At 44.5% G+C, this 19,923-nt stretch overlaps 1 protein-coding gene across 4 annotated transcripts in view; it reads right to left on the bottom strand.

Annotated features, from left to right (window-relative positions):
- AMBRA1 (autophagy and beclin 1 regulator 1) overlaps nt 1–19,923 on the bottom strand; it is a 151,623-nt gene that overhangs the window by 32,194 nt on the left and 99,506 nt on the right. For all 4 annotated transcript variants that reach the window (XM_068399339.1, XM_068399342.1, XM_068399340.1 and 1 more), the window contains 2 exons: nt 18,532–18,720; nt 17,937–18,091 (listed from right to left, as the gene is read on the bottom strand). In XM_068399339.1, coding sequence (XP_068255440.1) covers nt 17,937–18,091; nt 18,532–18,720 — 344 coding nt within the window. The remainder of the gene's footprint in view (nt 1–17,936; nt 18,092–18,531; nt 18,721–19,923) is intronic.

Below are 19,923 nucleotides of genomic sequence, written 5' to 3'. Positions count from 1 at the left end.
GCGAGGAAGGTGCCAAGGAGCTGTGAACCAGGGGTGGCACCAACAGGTATTTCCCAGTTCAGTGAAAGAACAGTGGTAACAACCCGGTGGAAGAAGACCAAAATGGATGTGGGAACCCAGACAGAGCTCCCACGGAAGGAGGCGATGGTGCAGGTCGCAGGCTGCAGGGAATGCTACACCGTCTCTGTGGTGTCAGGGGGCTGTGTGCGCTGTGAGCAAGTAGATGATCTGCTCGGCCAAGCGGCACAGCTGCAAAGCCAGGCTGAAAGGCTTCAAGCCGAAGTAGAAAGGCTTAGAAGCATTTGGGAGGCTGAAATGGAGATAGACTGGTGGAGCCAGGCTCTGCCCTCCCTGCAACAAAAATGGGAGCACCTGCCGGAGAGCTCCCAGGATCGAGGGACCCCTGTACTCTGCCCCTCTCAGGTGGAAAATGATAACCTAGAGGAGAGGAGTGAGTGGAGGCAAGTCTATGGCCGTGGCAAAAGGCGAGTGCCCTCCTTGCCTACCTTGCCTCCACAGGTGCCTCTGAGCAATAGATATGAAACCCTAGTGGAATACAGCCGGTCCAATGGGGATGTGGTGGAGAGGCAACCTATATCAGAGGTCCCACCACAGTCAGAAAAACCTGACGGGCGTATAGCTACCTCCTCCACAAGGAAGAAGAGAAGAGTTTTAGTGGTTGGAGACTCCTTCCTAAAGGGATCTGAGAGCCCAATATGCAGAGCTGACCCCCATCACAGGGAGGTCTGCAGCCTGCCTGGAGCCCGAATCAGGGATATCACCAGGAAACTCCCCAACCTGGTGAAGGCCACAGACTACTACCCCCTGCTGATCTTCCAGACAGGTGGGGAAGAAGCTGCATCCCGTAGTCTGAGGGGGATGAAGAAAGACTACAAGGCCCTAGGATGGTTGGTGAAAGAGTCTGGGGCACAAGTTGTTTTCTCCTCCCTCCTTCCATTTTCAGGTGATGATGTGGGATGGAACAGTAGGATTCTCTCTATTAATGCCTGGCTATGAGACTGGTGCTACAGGCAGGGCTTTGGGTTCTTTGATAATGGCTGGTTTTATAAGACAACAGGCATGACTGTAATACATGGGAAAGGTTTATGTCGTAGGGGAAAAAGGGTTCTGGGACAGGAATTAGCAGGGCTCATTCGGAGAGCTTTAAACTAGATTCGAAGGGGGATGGGGTAGTAGCTGGGCTTGCACCACTGGGGCAACGCTCTAGTGTTGAGGTAGACCAGGAGGCCCCCCATCCCCCTGGGGTGAAATCGGTGTGCTCAGCTCGCTCCCTGAAATGCCTGTACACCAATGCACGCAGCATGGGGAATAAACAGGAGGAGTTGGAAATCCGTGTTCGGTCGGGGGGCTGTGATCTAGTGGCAATTACAGAGACTTGGTGGGACACCTCGCATGACTGGAATGTGGTCATGGATGGCTATGTCCTGTTCAGGAAAGACAGGCCAGTAAGGAGAGGTGGTGGAGTTGCTCTTTATGTGAGTGAGCAGCTAGAATGTATTGAGTTCTGCCCAGGGGCGGATCAGGAGCGAGTTGAGAGTTTGTGGGTGCGAATTAAGGGGCAGGCTGGCAGGGGTGATACTGTTGTGGGTGTCTATTACAGGCCACCAGATCAGGATGAGGAGGGTGATGAGGCCTTCTACAGGCAGCTGAGAGCAGTCTCGCAATTACAGGGCTTGGTTGTCATGGGGGATTTCAACTACCCTGATATTTGCTGGGAGGCCTACTCAGCCAGCCATCCTCAGTCCAGGAGGTTCCTCCAGTGCATTGATGATAACTTTCTGATGCAAATGGTGGATGAGCCAACTAGGAGAGGAGCACTGCTGGATCTTATCCTTACTAACAAGGAGGGTCTGGTTGAAGAGGTGAAGGTTGAGGGCAGCCTTGGTTGTAGTGACCATGAGATGGTAGAGTTCAGGATCTCATGTGGCAGGAACAGAATAGCTAGCAGAATCACAACCCTGGACTTCAGGAGGGCCAACTTTGGCCTTTTCAAGCAATTGCTAGGGGAAATCCCATGGGACAGGGTACTAGAAGGTAAGGGGGCCCAAGATAGTTGGTTAGCATTCAAGGACTGCTTCTTCCGAGCTCAAGATCAGAGCATCCCAACAAGTAGGAAGTCAAGGAAGGGTACCAGGAGACCTGCATGGTTGAACAGGGAACTGCTGGGCAAACTCAAGTGGAAGAAGAGGGTGTACAGATCATGGAAGGAGGGGCTGGCCACTTGGGAGGAATATAAGTCTGTTGTCAGAGGATGTAGGGAGGCAACTAGGAAAGCTAAGGCCTCCTTGGAATTAAACCTTGCAAGAGAGGTCAAGGACAACAGAAAGGGCTTCTTCAAATACATTGCAGGTAAAGCCAACACTAGAGGCAATGTAGGCCCACTGATGAATGAGGTGGGGGTCCTGGAGACAGAGGATAAAAAGAAGGCGGAGTTACTGAATGCCTTCTTTGCCTCTGTCTATACTGTTGGAGGCTGTCCTGAGGAGCCCCGGGCCCCTGAGGCCCCAGAAGAAGTCAGGATAGAGGAGGAATCTGTCTTGGTTGATGAGGGCTGGGTCAGGGACCAATTAAGCAACCTGGACGTCCATAAATCCATGGGCCCTGATGGGATGCATCCGTGGGTGCTGAGGGAGCTGGCGGAAGTCATTGCTAGGCCACTCTCCATCATCTTTGCTAAGTCGTGGGCAACGGGAGAGGTGCCTGAGGACTGGAGGAAAGCGAATGTCACTCCAGTCTTCAAAAAGGGCAAGAAGGAGGACCCGGGTAACTATAGACCGGTCAGCCTCACCTCCATCCCCGGAAAGGTGATGGAACAACTTGTTCTTGGTGCTGTCTCTAGGCACATCAAGGATAGGGGGATCATTAGGGGCACTCAGCATGGCTTCACCTAGGGGAAGTCATGCTCAACCAACTTGATAGCCTTTTATGAGGATGTAACCAGGTGGATAGATGATGGTAAAGCTGTGGATGTGGTCTATCTCGATTTCAGTAAAGCGTTTGACACGGTCTCCCACAGCATCCTTGCAGCTAAACTGGGGAAGTGTGGTCTGGATGATCGGGTAGTGAGGTGGATTGTGAACTGGCTGAAGGAAAGAAGCCAGAGAGTGGTGGTCAATGGGACAGAGTCCACTTGGAGGCCTGTGTCTAGCGGAGTCCCTCAAGGGTCGGTACTGGGACCAGTTCTATTCAATATATTCATTAATGACTTGGATGAGGGAATAGAGTGCGCTGTCAGCAAGTTCGCTGATGACACTAAACTGGGAGGAGTGGCTGATGCGCCGGAAGGCTGCGCAGCCATTCAGAGGGACCTGGACAGGCTGGAGAGTTGGGCGGGGAGAAATTTAATGAAATATAACAAGGGCAAGTGTAGAGTCCCGCATCTGGGCAAGAACAACCCCATGTACCAGTACAAGTTGGGGGCAGACCTGTTGGAGACCAGCGGAGGGGAAAGGGACCTGGGGGTCCTAGTGGACAACAGGATGACCATGAGCCAGCAGTGTGCCCTTGTGGCCAAGAAGGCCAATGGCATCCTGGGGTGTATTAGAAGGGGTGTGGTCAGCAGGTCGAGAGAGGTTATCCTCCCCCTCTACTCTGCCCTGGTGAGGCCGCATCTGGAGTATTGTGTCCAGTTCTGGGCCCCTCAGTTCAAGAAGGACAGGGAATTGCTAGAGAGAGTCCAGCGCAGAGCCACGAAGATGATTAAGGGAGTGGAACATCTCCCTTATGAGGAGAGGCTGAGGGAGCTGGGTCTCTTTAGCTTGGAGAAGAGGAGACTGAGGGGTGACCTCATTAATGTTTATAAATATGGAAAGCGCAAGTGTCAAGAGGATGGAGCCAGGCTCTTCTCAGTGATATCCCTTGACAGGACAAGGGGCAATGGGTGCAAGCTGGAACACAGGAGGTTCCACTTAAATATGAGGAAAAACTTCTTTACGGTGAGGGTGACCAAACACTGGAACAGGCTGCCCAGAGAGGTTGTGGAGTCTCCTTCTCTGGAGACATTCGAGACCCGCCTGGACGCGTTCCTGTGTGATATGGTCTAGGCAATCCTGGCCCGGCAGGGGGATTGGACTAGATGATCTTTCGAGGTCCCTTCCAATCCCTAACATTCTGTGATTCTGTGATCAGTAACACATTTAACCTCTCCTCTGAGGAGGCCACATTAGAGGAGAAAACGTCCTTAAGGATTTTTCTGTATGACAGAAGCTGGTCACTCTTCGCCCTGGCTATCATTCAGCACTTAGTGTATTCAGAGAAGCTGGTGTTTGGATGGAAGGAAGAGGCCCTTAGGGGTTTATCTAGCTCCTACCGATCTCTGTCACATCTGCCCCATTCCCTCCCCGCCTTGTTTGCTGTGTGCATGGCAGGGGTGGGGGCAGGGGGAGAAAAAGAAGCAGGAAAAAAAAAAAAATCAGACATACGATGGTAACACCTGTTACCATGGAGATTATGGTGCATTCTGTGATGGGGAGACTGGATTTTGAGGAGGAGGAAGAAGGAGGGGAAAAGGAGGTGTCTGCCAGATCTGGGAGCATAAATTCATATAACAAGCATTCCAAATCTCTCAAGAACTGCAAAGGTTTTCCATCATATCCTTCTTTGGCAAGTCAGAAACAAACGGTTTCTCTTCTCCTGAGAATGGCTTTGCAAGGTATCACAGCTAGAGAAGCTGCCTTCCTAGGCTAGCCACAAGCTCTCCTCCACTGGCAGGTCAGTTTGCATACCCGCTGTCCCACGGGCTCTGCAGCCAGCCACGTCAAGGGGGGAAACTTGCTAGCTACAGCTCAGCGTCCAGGTAATTTGCAGTAAATAGCACCCCATGGAAAGTGCTGCCAAGGACACGGGTCTGGTTCTGACAACCTGCAAAAACGTTGGCTGAGGGCAGAATCTCAAAGACAGGATGGCTTAAAAATTCAGTGTAAGAATAGTTGCTTCATCACTCCACTCCACTCCATTTACTTCTAAACAGCTTGTCATGTGGAAGAGCTCTCCTCCCCTGATGCGTCCCACTCCCATGCTAATGGGACAACTCCATGCAGTGTTAAGGGTGATGACATCTGTGCATGTGCTAATTAGTACATAAAAAGAGAAAGCAGCTGTACTGGCATAATCACCACTCACAGCAGTAACCAGAACACAGCTAATCAATCTGATGCAGTGACACAGACCGGCTGTTGCAATTGAATCCATTAGCAAGACCCCCTACTCTATCCACAGAGTGGAAAAAAGAATTAAAGTTCCTTCAACATTGGCAGGTCCCTCTCTTCAAAGAGGGTCAGAAGCCTGCCAGGAAGCATTAATCTCCATAGATCACAGCTAATTCCTTTTGGATTTTTTTTCTCTTTTTGTTTCCATTGCTAAATCTTATAAAAAGTTACTGAGATATTTCAATCAAAGTAGTCAGCCTGAAAACATACCACAGAGTGACCGCACTTCTTTGCCAGCTGGATTGTCTGTGCTTTGTAGTTCCGACCTTCTAGGAATAATATTCAAGTTATTACAGGAATCCTACACTAACACCAGCTTCTAGGTCAAGAGATTACTGCCAACCCTCAAACACTCTTAAAATTAGCAATACAAATACATAAAGTTGATAATTTGCCAGTTCCCTTTCATTAGGGCTGGTCCACAGACTAGTTGCAGGCCATGTGTAACAGCCACATTGATGGCCAAAGGTTCAGGAACCAGTTCAGAACCACTGTTGTAAAAGTCCACTAATCTTTAAGGTGCCCGCCACACTCTACCACAGCCTCCAGAAAGTTTATTTTTAATAGGGTGACATTTTCATTCAGGACAGATACCGTACTGCATCACACTTTATTGGTCCATAATCAATGCCAGCAGCCACAGAAAGCTTCCAGGCTCTTCACCACAACCAATGTCAAACTTGCTCTTAGCATCACTACACTACTAATTCAATAATACATAGCCACACCATTAGATGTGGCAATTCAGCATTTTATGAAGTTGGCAGTTGCATTTGTTTCCAGATGCTGTTCTGAAACCGAGTTTTGAATGGTATGTTTCTCTAACTATGAACACCGTGAAGTCTGAGGAGTGGGACCTTCAGAACATCCCTAAGAAAGCTTAAGCCCAAACAGACAACATAAGTATAGCAAGCTATTTTCTTCTCGGTAACAACATAAACATATAAATGTCATTACAGTAGTCAAGAAAGGTCCTACTCCTTCCCTTTAGGGCTACACAACCCAGCCTGGATTACACAGAACAGTTGCTTGACCTGTGCTTATGTTTGTAGAAAACCCTGTCTTGGGTGATCTCCCCACACTTAACAGGAGATTTCAGAAGTATTCTGTCATTTCAGGGACTCCATCTCTCCTCTGAGTTCAGGGGATGTCAGAAAGATAAAAAGTCTTCCTCTAGAAATACCAAAACTGTCTAGGTAGCTAAGCTTCCACGCAAAAGGTGACTCTCATACAGAGGGAAAGCAACACTCACTAAAGAAACAGCTGGTTGCTTCTATTCTAAATCCCCATAACCATGAAGTGTTGGGAAAGATTTGGTTGAGTAATTTATATTTGCACTTCTCTGTTTTCAAAGAACGTACTAGAAACAACTACTTATCTCTTTGGTGTTCCTTTTCCATCCTCCCTGAACAGGAGTGGGCATGTACATCATCTACTGAACTCCCTACAGCTCATTTCATCACTTCACAGTCACTTCTTCAACATTGAATTCAGCAGGGGAGAAGATGGCTCAGAGAAAGCAGGGCTGTAAGGCATGAGGAAAAGAAAAAAACAGGCCCTCAAAGTGTTCAGCAAACAAGCTGCATGTGGAGTGCAAAGGCCACCTCAAGTCCACCGCTGCTGCTCCCCCTCCAACTTGTCAGTGCTGGCACATCAGTACTGTAGCACCTGTCACAGCCACCGCTTAGGTATTAAGCTAAATATTTACTTATGGCAGAGAGCCAGGAGAGGCTGCATGACAATCAACAGCCTCAAGGAATCTTTCCCGATGATCTCTTCCTCACCGTCAAGCTGCTGTACTTACGTGGGAAGAAGGGAGCCCGGGGCACAACACATAAGCACAGAGCTAGACAGTTAATTTGTACCTGCCCTGGAGGGGTAAGAAAACTTTTTGCTAAAAGCCTCTGCTCTGCAAAGGCCTAGTTATTGACCTAGTGTTTCCCTCTTCCCCTCCCCACTCTGTCCCACAGAAGCTGCTGCTATTTAATAACACTCTTCAAATGCCACCTTTCCCCTCCGTTTCTGGGGTGTTAAAAAGCTGGACAGGGCAAATGCCAGGATCCTGTCAGTCAGCAGAGTAGCAGCAGAACAGCACCCAAGCCTGTGCTACTGCTGCCAGTTGGCAACGGTGCTGCACCGCTCGCCTGGTGCGAGCAGCACTGTACCTGGCCAAAGCAGAGGCACCACGGCATTTGCACAGCTGTCTCTTTGCTCAAGGCCTTCCCACCTCTAAGGAGAGCAATGGAAGGCAGAGGAGTGCTGAACACTACTTGTTTGGCAGAGTGGGACTTTTCTTCTCCTCTCTGGCACTCAAGAAAGAACAAACATGTTTTGAGAAAGTTGGCACAAGCGGGTAGGGAAACTCAGCAGGAACTCTTGTGGTTTATCTTTTTAAATTCAATAGAGACATTCCTGCTCTCGACTAGATGCATCGCCTTTCACGATGCCAATAAATTTCAAGCCATTACCTTTGCTTAGCCCAAGCAGTAAACTGGGCTGCTCGATCAGCCTTGATAAAGACTACGTGAGGAGGGGGTGCAGCTGTTCTCTTGTTTACACGGGGAAATCTTGTCATCCGTGAAGCTCCATCCTGACAGGTAAAGGGAGAGGAAAGGCTGGAGCAGACCAGGTGGGTTCATCAGGCACCACCCTAAAATTTAATTATTAATTTTCAACTGGATCGATGTGGTCACCAGGGGCTGACTGACCGTGAAAACACACGGGAAGAGAAACATCTAATGTGCTAAACCCAATAGAAACCTCTTACTGGGAAGACTGGTAAAATCAAGAGCTTCATGGCCACTCTGACCTGGGCTGCAGAGAAAAGTGCTTCAGAAAGGAGTGTTGATCTCTGCTGGATTGGTATAGCTGTACTGGCAGCCAACATTTATATCTTGTGCTGGCACAGATCTAAAGTTTATGGTGGTAAACAAAGTGCTCTTCACATGGATACAGGTTATACCACCAAAGTAACTGTGGAGGCTGCACAGCTTTGCCAATGTAGTTGCACCTACACCAGAGCTTCTGGTCAGTGCAGGTACCTCATTTTGTAACACACTTTAACAAAATAAGCTACATGACCTATGTAATACAGATTCAGCCCTAAAAGCACAGCCAATCCACAATATTAAGTTCACTGAAAGCACACCTCAAAGCAAAGCCTGTCTACAGTATGAAACTGTCCAAAGAGCATTCAAAAAATGCAGAAAACTACAAAGTGCACTTGTACTTGCAGAGCAGCAGATGAGGTGCAGCGACTGAATGAAGGCATAAGCAGAGCAAAACTAATAGCAGTCCAACTATGGCGGCACACGTTTTACATTTCCCCATCTGCCCTTCATCTTCTGCTCCACAATCTGACCTTGAACAAGAACCTGAAGTTTCAGAAGTTCACTTTGTCTTTATTGATTGCAAGCACCTTACTGAGACTGAACAGCCCCTAAATAAGTTAATTGTCTTTGTTTTGCCTTACTCATTCCAATAGGGTGTTGCCACTGAAAGATCTCACCTCTTTTTTTTTTTTAATGTCAATGGGTTAACTAGTCCACCTCTGACACCAGGATATCAGATAAGTTGCTGTGAAGCATCTACCACTCTACTGAAAGCACTGTATGTCCTTTGCTCAGCTGCCAGGAAGCCACCTGCATCACTGACTGAGAATGCTGCCAATTCATTTAAATGTCTGTGGCTTTTTAAGGTCCAGAAGCATAAGAAGACGTTCTAACCTGATCTCCTTAATAAACAACACTATCCCTTTTTTCCCTCTGCGTTCTATTTATGAATTTCACAAAAGCTGCTGAAATTCAGGCTTATGCCTTGCACTGCCACAAACCCCAGAGCCCTCTGCAGCAACATTCAAGTCTAGCTTGTGTAAAGCAGAGGGCCTTGAATGCAAAGCAAAACAAACACTCCTTGGGATAATTGACCAATGGCTCAATACATTTATTCATAAGACAATGTACATCAGTTTTGTGAAACAAGGCAGGTCTCCCTTTTGTTTGGAAGGAGTCTTCTTTCTGTATCTATATGCAAAGATGCAAAGAAAAAGGCATGCATTTCCCATGATCAGACGGGGGAAAGAAATTGCTTTTTTGCTCCCAGTCTCTTCTTATTAGGCAGGTTGGCCTGTGCTGCTCTCAACCCCTCCCCCACAGCTGATTCCTGCCAACAACAGTCACGTCTTTCCATTAGATCTTCTCTGTTAAAATGGAAGAAGCAAAGAATAATGCACTTATCTTTTTGGATGTCAGTCTTATCCTCAAATGGATCTTATCATCTAATGCTCCGCACAAATAAAATTTCTTTCAACTCCATTTATCTTCCCCAGATGCAATAGGATCATATATGAAATTCTTCTTCAGTCTTTACCAATACAACAAACTTCTTTCTGCCCACCTGTTGTCAGTGCAGAAAATTCTAGCTCTGCTTTCTGAGCCACAGTGAATTAAATGACAACTAACCCTTAATTTTCAGCAACAACTGAAACCTTAACTGAGGATACTTGATTTAATTCCTAAAACAGGACAGCACTTGAAGTTTCTGTTGGATGGATTGAGAAACTTTATGCAAAGGTAAAACACTGTTGGTTCTTCCTGACCATACTTGATCACATAATTTATTGCTGATCTTTCAAATCAGGAGAAGTCTCATTACAGCACACCTAACCCTTTCTTTCTTTGGGCTAGCTCTTGGCATTATCAGCTGGTACTTTATCTCACAAGCCTGCCACGCAACTACTACATGAGACAGCGCTTTAAAGTAACTAGTGGGAAACTTCAAAACATTAACAGGAACTAGGTCTTATGAACAGATCATCTCAGGTAACAAAGCTCTCACTCGGGAAAATAACACACTCAGTGAAGTGCCTCATTAATTTACTACCCATCTCCCAAAGGTTGCAAAACCAGGTTAATACCTCCAAAAAACCCTTTAGGGGACTGGTCCAAGCTTGGATCTGAAACCCAGGGCTGCGTATGCAAGAAATTGCTAAACAAAACAATTGTCCTTTCAATTGTGTGTGCGTGTGGTTGGAACAGATGAAAGGAGAGAAACAGGAATGCCAAAGGGGGTGTTAGCGTGAGAGAAGATAGCTACGTATATATTCAGTGCAGATGTACAAGTGAACCGAACTGTGCAAACAGGACTGTGCCCCCAGCTATTGCTATCTCTTGAAAAATCACCAACAGCTCTCAATGCTGGAACAATCTAATAAAAATATGGTCACTTCTGTGGCAAAAGGAATGACAAGCTTCTTCATTTTTGCCCTTAACTCAGACTGCAAACCAAAAGCAGTACCTGTGAATTTGCCATTAAATGTCACGCTGGGATGGTAACAGCAAAATCTACAATATGTTAAAGATCTAATGACAAGAGCAAAGGCTTCGTGCACAGCTGCCGTTCCACCCCACTCTCCGTCTGCTGAGCCTCAATAGAACAGCATTCACAATCAAGTGTCAACAATATGTTGATGACAGAGCTACATGCACCCTCATCTAGGTGAAAAGAGGCTGTCATCCAGCTGCCTACAGGTCTGGAAGGCATAAATGCTGGAGGAAAGAGTTGGCTTAAATTTAATTCAAGAAAGATGGCAGGAAGAAGTACCTAAAAAAAAATCTTCACGAAATTGCAAACTCCTTCTCAGGACATGGCCAATTTAGTTCAAATCTGGTAATAATTCATAACTGCTCCCTTCCCCGTACCTGACTTGGGCAAGATGACTGCACATAAATAATCTCAGACGAGGAGCCATCTTTGCCATAATTTTTTCTATCTAGTTAAAACTATGAACCCAACTGCACCACAGCTAACAGAAGCTACTGCGGGGCAAATGGGCTCAAGGCCGTACCTGAACTGCAACAGCTCAGTACTCCTAATACTGGACCCCCTATTAAACAAAAGGTTTTGGCTCTCAGCTTCGCATCCCATGAAGTAAAAACAACATGAATAGATGTCGCTTGCCTTTTCTTCACACCAGTTTTCTAAAACTGACATTGCTCCCATGTTTAACCATCACATGAGATATTAACATCATGTTTTATGAAGGGATCCTAATGAGTTTTAAGCTTTTACAGTTTCTTGTAAATTCTGTCTCGGCAGCCTTCATGCAGACATAGGTGAATTGGTCAAGACAGCAATTTAACTAACTCTTACAACATACCATTCCTGCATCTATACTCAAATGTGCACATCTATGCAAATCTTCATGCCATCTGCAACACCAAGGTGTTTTCCAGTGATATTGAATACAGCTCTTTCTTACAGCACTCTACATAAGCAGTGCTTACCAACATAGGTTTTGGATATGCTCTGTTTTTCTGAAGATACCTGCCAGAATCTGCTGATACACAGAGCATATAAAACTATTTGGCCTCAACCAGACTATTACATTCTACTTTGTATTAAAAGGAGGGATTTCCCATATCAGTCAGAAAAGGGTTCTGTCCCCATGCTCTCTTCCTAATATCAACAAGTACACGCAGTCTGTGACTCTACTTAGACTTTTGGTAGTCTAAGAAACAGCCACCTGGTTCAACTTCTGCCAACAGTGATAAATTTCTTTGGGCAGTAATTGAATATATCATTTGCAGTTCTACTCAGAGTTGTCAGAAGCTCCTCCTGTCGACCTGAAGATGTCAATCTCCCTCAAAAGGAGACACAAGGGACCACACCAGTAAGCATGCTTTTTCAGTAACACAGGAGAGGTTGGTACTCTCTTTCTTGCAAACTGCTCTTGTTTTCAGAAGTATGTTAGTTCATATGAACTTTTCCAGTGGAGGTAATGTATTACAGTAAGCCATCTCCATATAGTCCCCTAATCAATTTTCTTTTCACATTATCAAGGGTTCTGACAACACTGTAGCTTGCACCCCAGTGAAACAAATGTGCACAGCCATTTGCTTTCAGGCTTAAAGCCCCTTTGCTTATGGCTGCAGGAGCATTCACAGCTCATCCAGGGAGTCAATGAGGTCTGGCAGTGATCTTTGCAGACCATACTGCGTATGTTCTACTGACATTTGCACGAAGCTCAGAAGACAACAGCACTCAATGAAATTGTGCATCTTCTCACATATTCTGTGCATTGTCCTCGTTAAGAGTTAATACATTGAAAAAAAGCTTGGCTCTGTGCTAAAACTCTGTGTGCCTTTCTGCTTCAGGCCCTTCTTCCTGCAGTATTTGGAATTCTTCATCTGTTTACAATGGAAACGTGCACGTATTCTGTTCCATCCAGGCTACTGACCTACCACTTCAGTGGGATGTTTCCCAAATACCAGTAGTCTTGTCGAGAGCTAATTCCGGATCTCCACAGCCTCAATTTCCTTCCAGATTCAAAGTACAATCCCGTATTTAAGATGGGGCTTGGTTAAGTCACCTTATCCCCACAAATTGCATGATTTGCTCTTCAGCTTCATGTCAATCAAATTTTTCTATCACCTAACTCACTTTTTGTATCGTCAGCTTAAAAGCCTCTTTCCAAGTTTTATTTTAATTTGGATTACAGTAATCGTGTTTTTCTAATATTTAGAGTTAGCTTCCTCTGGGTAAAATGAAAAACATTAAACATTGCAAGGGCATCAGAATTTGTGAATGCCAGAAATAAAACTGCCTTCTGGCGTTCTTTCTCATTAATATCCACTGCTAACAGATCCAGGGCAATATGATCCTTACTCTTCTACGTTTCTAAAGAACTTCAGCTCCAACCAAGTTTCTAATTTCGTGTTCTTCTAAGTTCTTTAACCTCTGTATACTCTTGGAATCACACTGAAATCAGAAATCACCCTAGAACCAAGCAGCTTGAAAACAGATCCTCTTTATTTGGAGACCAGCTCCACCTATGCTTTCAAAATAGGCTGCAAAACCTATTCTTACTCCATATTTGGAGTCCTTTCTCCAAACTTCCCACCTCTGAAACTTAAGTATTTCCAAACAATTCCCAGTACCACTGCTACCTGTACCACTCCAAGCTAGAGATCTGCTAAAAGCAATTCCTTCCCTGTACTCTCCAGCTACAGATAAATTCCAGAGATGTTAGCTAGGTTTGCAAAATAACAAACTGCAAACACAACAAAAAATGAAGCTTATACATACCACTCTTGTTAAACAAAAGTCAACACTACTAGAGAGCTTTTTAAGCCTCAGTCTGAAAAACAAACTTGTTTTTTAGCACAGCCAGGTTTCCACATGAAATGCTAAGCAGATCAGTCTTAAGGGAGTGAATAGAAAGAGCATGAACCTCTAGCTCATGACTCTACCATATTTGATGTCAATTCACTACTTTTACTCCATTTCTGAGCACAATTCGTAACTGTCAAATCATGTCAGTCCTGACCTGTAGAACTCTACCCAATCTCTCTGAAATATTAGGAGCAAGATGTATACAGACAATGCACACTTGTATAACCAAGATGCTTCTTGGTACAATCCAAAAGAGCTGTAGTTCTCAGAGAGAACATTTCCTTCCAACTCTGAAAATTACACCAGCAGCCACTGGATTTCTAGGTGCAATTAAATGTATTAGAATCTCACGTAACAAAACTAATTAATTGTATCTGTCTTCAAAACCTCTGTTTCAACAGCAAGATGGAGGAATCTCTCTGAGGAATAGAAATCTGCATTCCACTGACTGCTAGTCAAAGATGTGGAGGAAGGGTCTTTCCATTTTAATTGGAAGCAGAAATAATCACTGTATTTCACTCCTCAGCAGGTTGCCACACTTCTGCAGTGACTTACAGGCCACATTGCCAAGCCCTACTCTACTGGTTCATTGATTGCAAATCAAAAGGCATCAGGGAAGGAAGGAACAATCGTAAAACAACTTACAAGAATTTTCATAGAATCTGACGTAGCATTTCTCTTGAATTTCTCTTTTGGGAGTTTTGCGAGTAATGTAAAATTAAAATATCCACAAAGCATTGCTTCAGAACATGGCCATGACTTATTTTTAATTAAGAAGTTGCATAACAATTGCTTTGTATTACAAGCTGTTGGCACAGAGGCAACAAGGATGCTCTCTGATTCTCTGTAACGGACACACTAAATCAGAGAGCGAAGAATACAGTTTCACCAAGTTTCCTAAACCTTTTTTTTACTGCATGCTGGCAAAGCTGCAAACAGGTTTTTACTCAACTGAATATGAATACAGCAGCCACTGCAAAGACAGTGTGCTAAGAATATTATAAAGTTCCCTACTTAAAGCTCTATTTTTATTTTGCATGTCCTGAAAAGTATTACAAACTTACGGAGCAGCCCTATTGCAAAATTCAAGACAGAAGAAATACCTGTAGTTGATCTACTGATTTTTACAACTAGATGAAGGAATAAAATGTATAAGATTAGCAGTTTTATGTTTTCCAAGCTTGGTCCTACAGACTGCACAAAGATGACCAACAACACACCAGAATGTTGAAACAATACTCAACATCATCCCACAGGAAGGCTCTTTAACCAAATTAATTCAAACTGGTCCAGTTGTGACCCTGTAACACAGACAGAAAGCTAAAAGTCCAAAGCAGTCAGAAATGAGACATTTTTAACATCTTTAAGCATGATGTGGGAAAGGGGAAAACAGCAAATTAGTTAGCAAATCCTGCTAGACTGGACAGATTTGAAAACGTGGGGGAAAGGTTTTTGGAAGCTAAAAATACATGTGCAAGAAAGATGAAAAAGCAACCTTTAGAACACAGGCAATCCATCTGGAGAAAATAATCCAGAACTACAGCAGATGAGAAAGACAGGAGTGTAGTGATGTGGAGCAAGTCTGAAAAGCAAGAGTGGGAAAAATTGTACAAAATTTTCAATGCACCATAACGGGGAAAAAAAACCCCAACAGTTTTCAACTGTGTAAGTAAAGCCCTATAGTCCAAAAAAAATACCCTCTGTTGGCTTCTGGTAAGACTATGCTTATCACATTATGTACATGTAAACATATCCCAGAATGAGGAGGAAAAAAAAAAGGGGTATTTTGGAAAGAAGTCAGAAGAGAAAAAACTGAAAGCTGGAAGACTGAATTACAAGAAAAGGTTAAGGGAATACAAAGCATTACTTTATTAAATGGTGACTAAGAGCAAGGGTACAAGCACTTGAAGAGTATAACACACCATAGGGAAAGAAGATATGTTTGAAATGGAGATGAAGAAATATAAATGGAAGATTTAGACAGAAGCTTACTGATTTAGCTGGCTACAAAAAAATGTCTCCAAAAGGAAGGGCTAGATAGAAGCCATAGCAACTGGAGTTCAGAGCAAATGTAAAGAATGGATGAGAGGAAAGAATCCTACCATAGCTCTTTATGGGAAGAGACACTATTTTAGCTAATAGGACTTCTCGATCTTAACTTACTATGATATGGTGAAAAGACTGTGGGAAGGGATACTCCCATATCTGGCAGTAAAAGCTGTGTATTTCACTAGGATCTTAAAATGACTAAAAAAAGAGACAGTACGAGGGCAAACTAGACTTTTAAAAGGATCTAACAGGATACTGAATCCATGTAATTAGTGATCTTATCATATCCACACAGCTTTCACCAACCACACCTGCTAACCAAATTATGCTTTTCTCACAAATACTTTTAAATTTCTGCCTCTTACCTTAAGACACTCATACCAGAATAGTAGCTCAGAACCAGGCCTGAAAAACTGCTGATTGGTGCACCAAAGAATATCCTCATCATTGATTTTCCACTGCATTATAACATGGAGCAGATGACTACAATAAACAAGAGTTTTATATCAGCTGATAAAGCAGCTCATGTAATGACGCAGCTGAGATGACCCTCTCTGAATCATGAGCAGTCTGGAGAGCAACTACAGAGTCTGAAGGTGAATCAAGCAATTTCTCCCAGAGACAAGTCTTGTCCCAGTGCTGGGCTGAGATAAATGGCTCAGTGCAACGCCTGTACACTGGGAAAGCTCTGCCAAAAGCAATAATAATCAGAGGGGCCTTTTAAAAAAGAAAATCTTTTTAAAAGGCAAAAAGGGGGGAAAAAAAAAAAAGAGAAAGATATAGACAGAGGGGAAAAAAGGCTGCTCATGGAATGAATTCCACTATGATCAAGTTATCCCCACAAAGTGAAAAGGTTTGAATAGTTATTTTTAATCTCCTGCAACAAAATTCACCTGAATACATGGCCTAAAACTTGAATCCAGCCCAAATTTCAGCTTTAGAAATTGTCTAGTTCTGCCTCCTCAACTCTCTTTGTGCATTATCAGCTGGACACAGCTTTTCCCATCCCACACTATCACTGAACAGCTATTGTGCTCCACTGATGAACAAAGCAAGACACACATGTTCTCTTATGTACCAGTTTGCAAGAAAATGAAGGTTTTTCCTCACATACTAAATGAGTCAGCATGGGTCATAGTTCAGTTCTCCCACAAAGCAGAAGTACAGAATGATAATTCCATTGCCAAAATAGGCCTACATATATACAGAAAGCTCATTAATAAACAGCCAGCAAAAGTCTGACAAAAGTATGGTAAGCCTCACCTTTACTCTGCGAGTATCTGGGCAAGAACAACCCCATGTACCAGTACAAGTTGGGGGCAGACCTGTTGGAGACCAGCGGAGGGGAAAGGGACCTGGGGGTCCTAGTGGACAACAGGATGACCATGAGCCAGCAGTGTGCCCTTGTGGCCAAGAAGGCCAATGGCATCCTGGGGTGTATTAGAAGGGGTGTGGTCAGCAGGTCGAGAGAGGTTATCCTCCCCCTCTACTCTGCCCTGGTGAGGCCGCATCTGGAGTATTGTGTCCAGTTCTGGGCCCCTCAGTTCAAGGACAGGGAACTGCTAGAGAGAGTCCAGCGCAGAGCCACGAAGATGATTAAGGGAGTGGAACATCTCCCTTATGAGGAGAGGCTGAGGGAGCTGGGTCTCTTTAGCTTAGAGAAGAGGAGACTGAGGGGTGACCTCATTAATGTTTATAAATATGGAAAGGGCAAGTGTCAAGAGGATGGAGCCAGGCTCTTCTCAGTGACATCCATTGACAGGACAAGGGGCAATGGGTGCAAGCTGGAACACAGGAGGTTCCACTTAAATATGAGGAAAAACTTCTTTACGGTGAGGGTGACCAAACACTGGAACAGGCTGCCCAGAGAGGTTGTGGAGTCTCCTTCTCTGGAGACATTCAAAACCCGCCTGAACGCGTTCCTGTGTGATATGGTCTAGGTAATCCTGCTCCGGCAGGGGGATTGGACTAGATGATCTTTCGAGGTCCCTTCCAATCCCTAACATTCTGTGATTCTGTGAGTATGATATGAAGCTTGGCTCCTACTCTTCCTGAAACCACTGGTGGACGCTCTCCTAGAGGTTAGCCGCTTTTAGGAATGTTAGGACATGATCCTGAAACCTCAGCTGAAAAACTCCCCCAGCAAAGCCAATTGTAGTACCACAAGCAATATGCATATTTCCCTAAGAAGTACAAAAGACCTACTAGGAGTGATACCTAGACTTAGGGTACCACACACGACATGGAATACATTTGTTTGTCATCATATTTGAAATCAGAGTAAAGCTTCACAATTCTGCTATACTTACATTCTCCTGACATGTTTGCATACCTCTGTAACAAATTCCTCCACATGGTTATTATTCAAGTAGGCCTGGAGCATGCTACCTCTTTGCTATCATAACCCAGCAACCACCTACTATGCTAGTCAAAATGACACAAAATCCCTGATGAAAACACACAGAAACAGAATACACATATACTCACCCTCATAGAGGTTTCTCCACCATGGGGTTGTTGCAGTCTGAAGACTTGAGCAACCATGTGTTCCGTGGAGGGGTGCAATAGGATACGTCGGGAAGCCAGTCCCACCATTACGTATCTGCCCATTGGAGACAGGCTCACAGAAATGGCATTAGGGCCTATAAAGAGAAGAGGAATTATTTCTGTCACAGGTTGACATCCCTCATCCTCACAGCTTCTTCATTCCCTTCCAGCATTCCCACAATGTAAGGCATACTAAGCTCATCCTTATAAGGGGTAGAGAAGAATAAGGAGACCTGCACAAGTACAAACTTTGCAAGACATTTCCTTGTAGCAAGTGTCCTTCCACTAAGATGACTGAGGTCTTTAAGGAATAAAAACCTATCCCTTATCAGCTCCTCCATACCAGCACCTTACATCTCCAGACCGTACCACAAGCTTCTCCCCAGCAGTACTATATTTGTGTCTGGTTGGAAGGTCAAGAAAATACGTCCTGTTACTACAATCACCAATGTTCACACTATTGCATTTCTCACTGAAGGCTGAGTTTTGAGGTAACTTCTCACATTCCCACCCACCCTTCTTGCTGCATGCTTACCAAATCGCTTTGTGTAAAGCATCTCGCCCAAGTTGTGGGGTGCCAGAGAATATACAGCCAGTATTCCCTCATCAGGGAAGCCTCTTTGACTGCTGGGAATGAAGGCTGCCAGCAGTTGCCCATCAGCAGAGATATCGCAGCTAGCATCATTGTAAATCTTGCAGTTTTGAACAAGCACGTTCACAGAAGCTGCAAAGAAGAAAGAAAGGAACAGTGATTAATGCACTCAGGTCCAACAGAGAATAAATAATGCTGGAGACCAGACAGTACATGCAAGAGACACTCAAGACATTTAGCTTCCTCCAAAAGTTTACGAAACGTTAATACCCTGATTAATGTAAAACTTGCTCCAAAACGGAGATAAGACACTGTAATGAACCCAGGGAACGAAATCTACTCACCTCCTGGAGTCTTCAGCCAAGAAATAGTGGCAATTGCACTTTATCAAACCCCTCCTTTGTTGAGCATAACACCATACTTTGTAAAGGATAGCATAGTTTAAACAAGTCCCAAGTCGTGACTCTGACAAACTCCAGCAGTGGTATCATTGGCAACAGTACACCTTAATTCATTTCCCTTCTATTGCAGAGCCCCTAGTTCCAGCTCTCCTTATCTCCAGTAAACAGGAGATGAGAGAAAAATTCCTCCCTGCAGATACAGACATTCATTTCTGACAGCTGATTTTTACACCAATGATGGATAAAGCAAGTGAGAAAGGGCAGAGACTTCTCCAGCCAGTCCTCCATTTAATTACCCCAGTATCTGAGACACTCGTGCAATCAGCGAAGCAACTGTTTAGTAGACAGGGCAGTGAGCAGCAATTCAGAAACTGTAAGTTTTACTTTAATCTCTGCTGGTGAGTTGCTGGGTGACCTCATACAAATCTCTTCCCCTCTGTGCCTTGCACTCACAGCCCATAAGCTCTTTGGGCTACTGAATCTTACTACGCACTTGTGCCATTCCTAGTACAACGAGGTTCCAAGGCCTTTTAGCACTGTCATCACCAACAGTTCAATGGTGGTTTGATAAGACAATGCTGGAGTTATGTTCGCTCCCTCAGCTTAATCTAAATGTGCACCACTGTTTCACTAAAACTGCTGCAATTATTCCAGCAGGTTTGGAGCTGAAACAGCATACGCTATTTTGGGGATGGGAGAATTTCAGATTCTAGTATTTTCAAACTTAAGGGGACAGAAATAAAAAAAAAAAAATAGAAATAAAGCCCACATTTGCAATATAGAAGCTTTGCATGACAGAAGACTGAACACCCCATCTCTCATGCTTGATGCTACAGCATCACGTGGAGCACTAAGTCAACTTCTACAGTCCAGGAATTCTCTTCTAAACCTTCAGATCATGCCCAGCCTAGATGTGGCTTTGACTTGTTCAGCT

The sequence above is a fragment of the Nyctibius grandis genome, chromosome 4, assembly GCF_013368605.1.
Source record: "Nyctibius grandis isolate bNycGra1 chromosome 4, bNycGra1.pri, whole genome shotgun sequence".
Classification (NCBI taxonomy): domain Eukaryota; kingdom Metazoa; phylum Chordata; class Aves; order Nyctibiiformes; family Nyctibiidae; genus Nyctibius; species Nyctibius grandis.
This window is presented reverse-complemented; position numbering and strand designations above follow the sequence as displayed.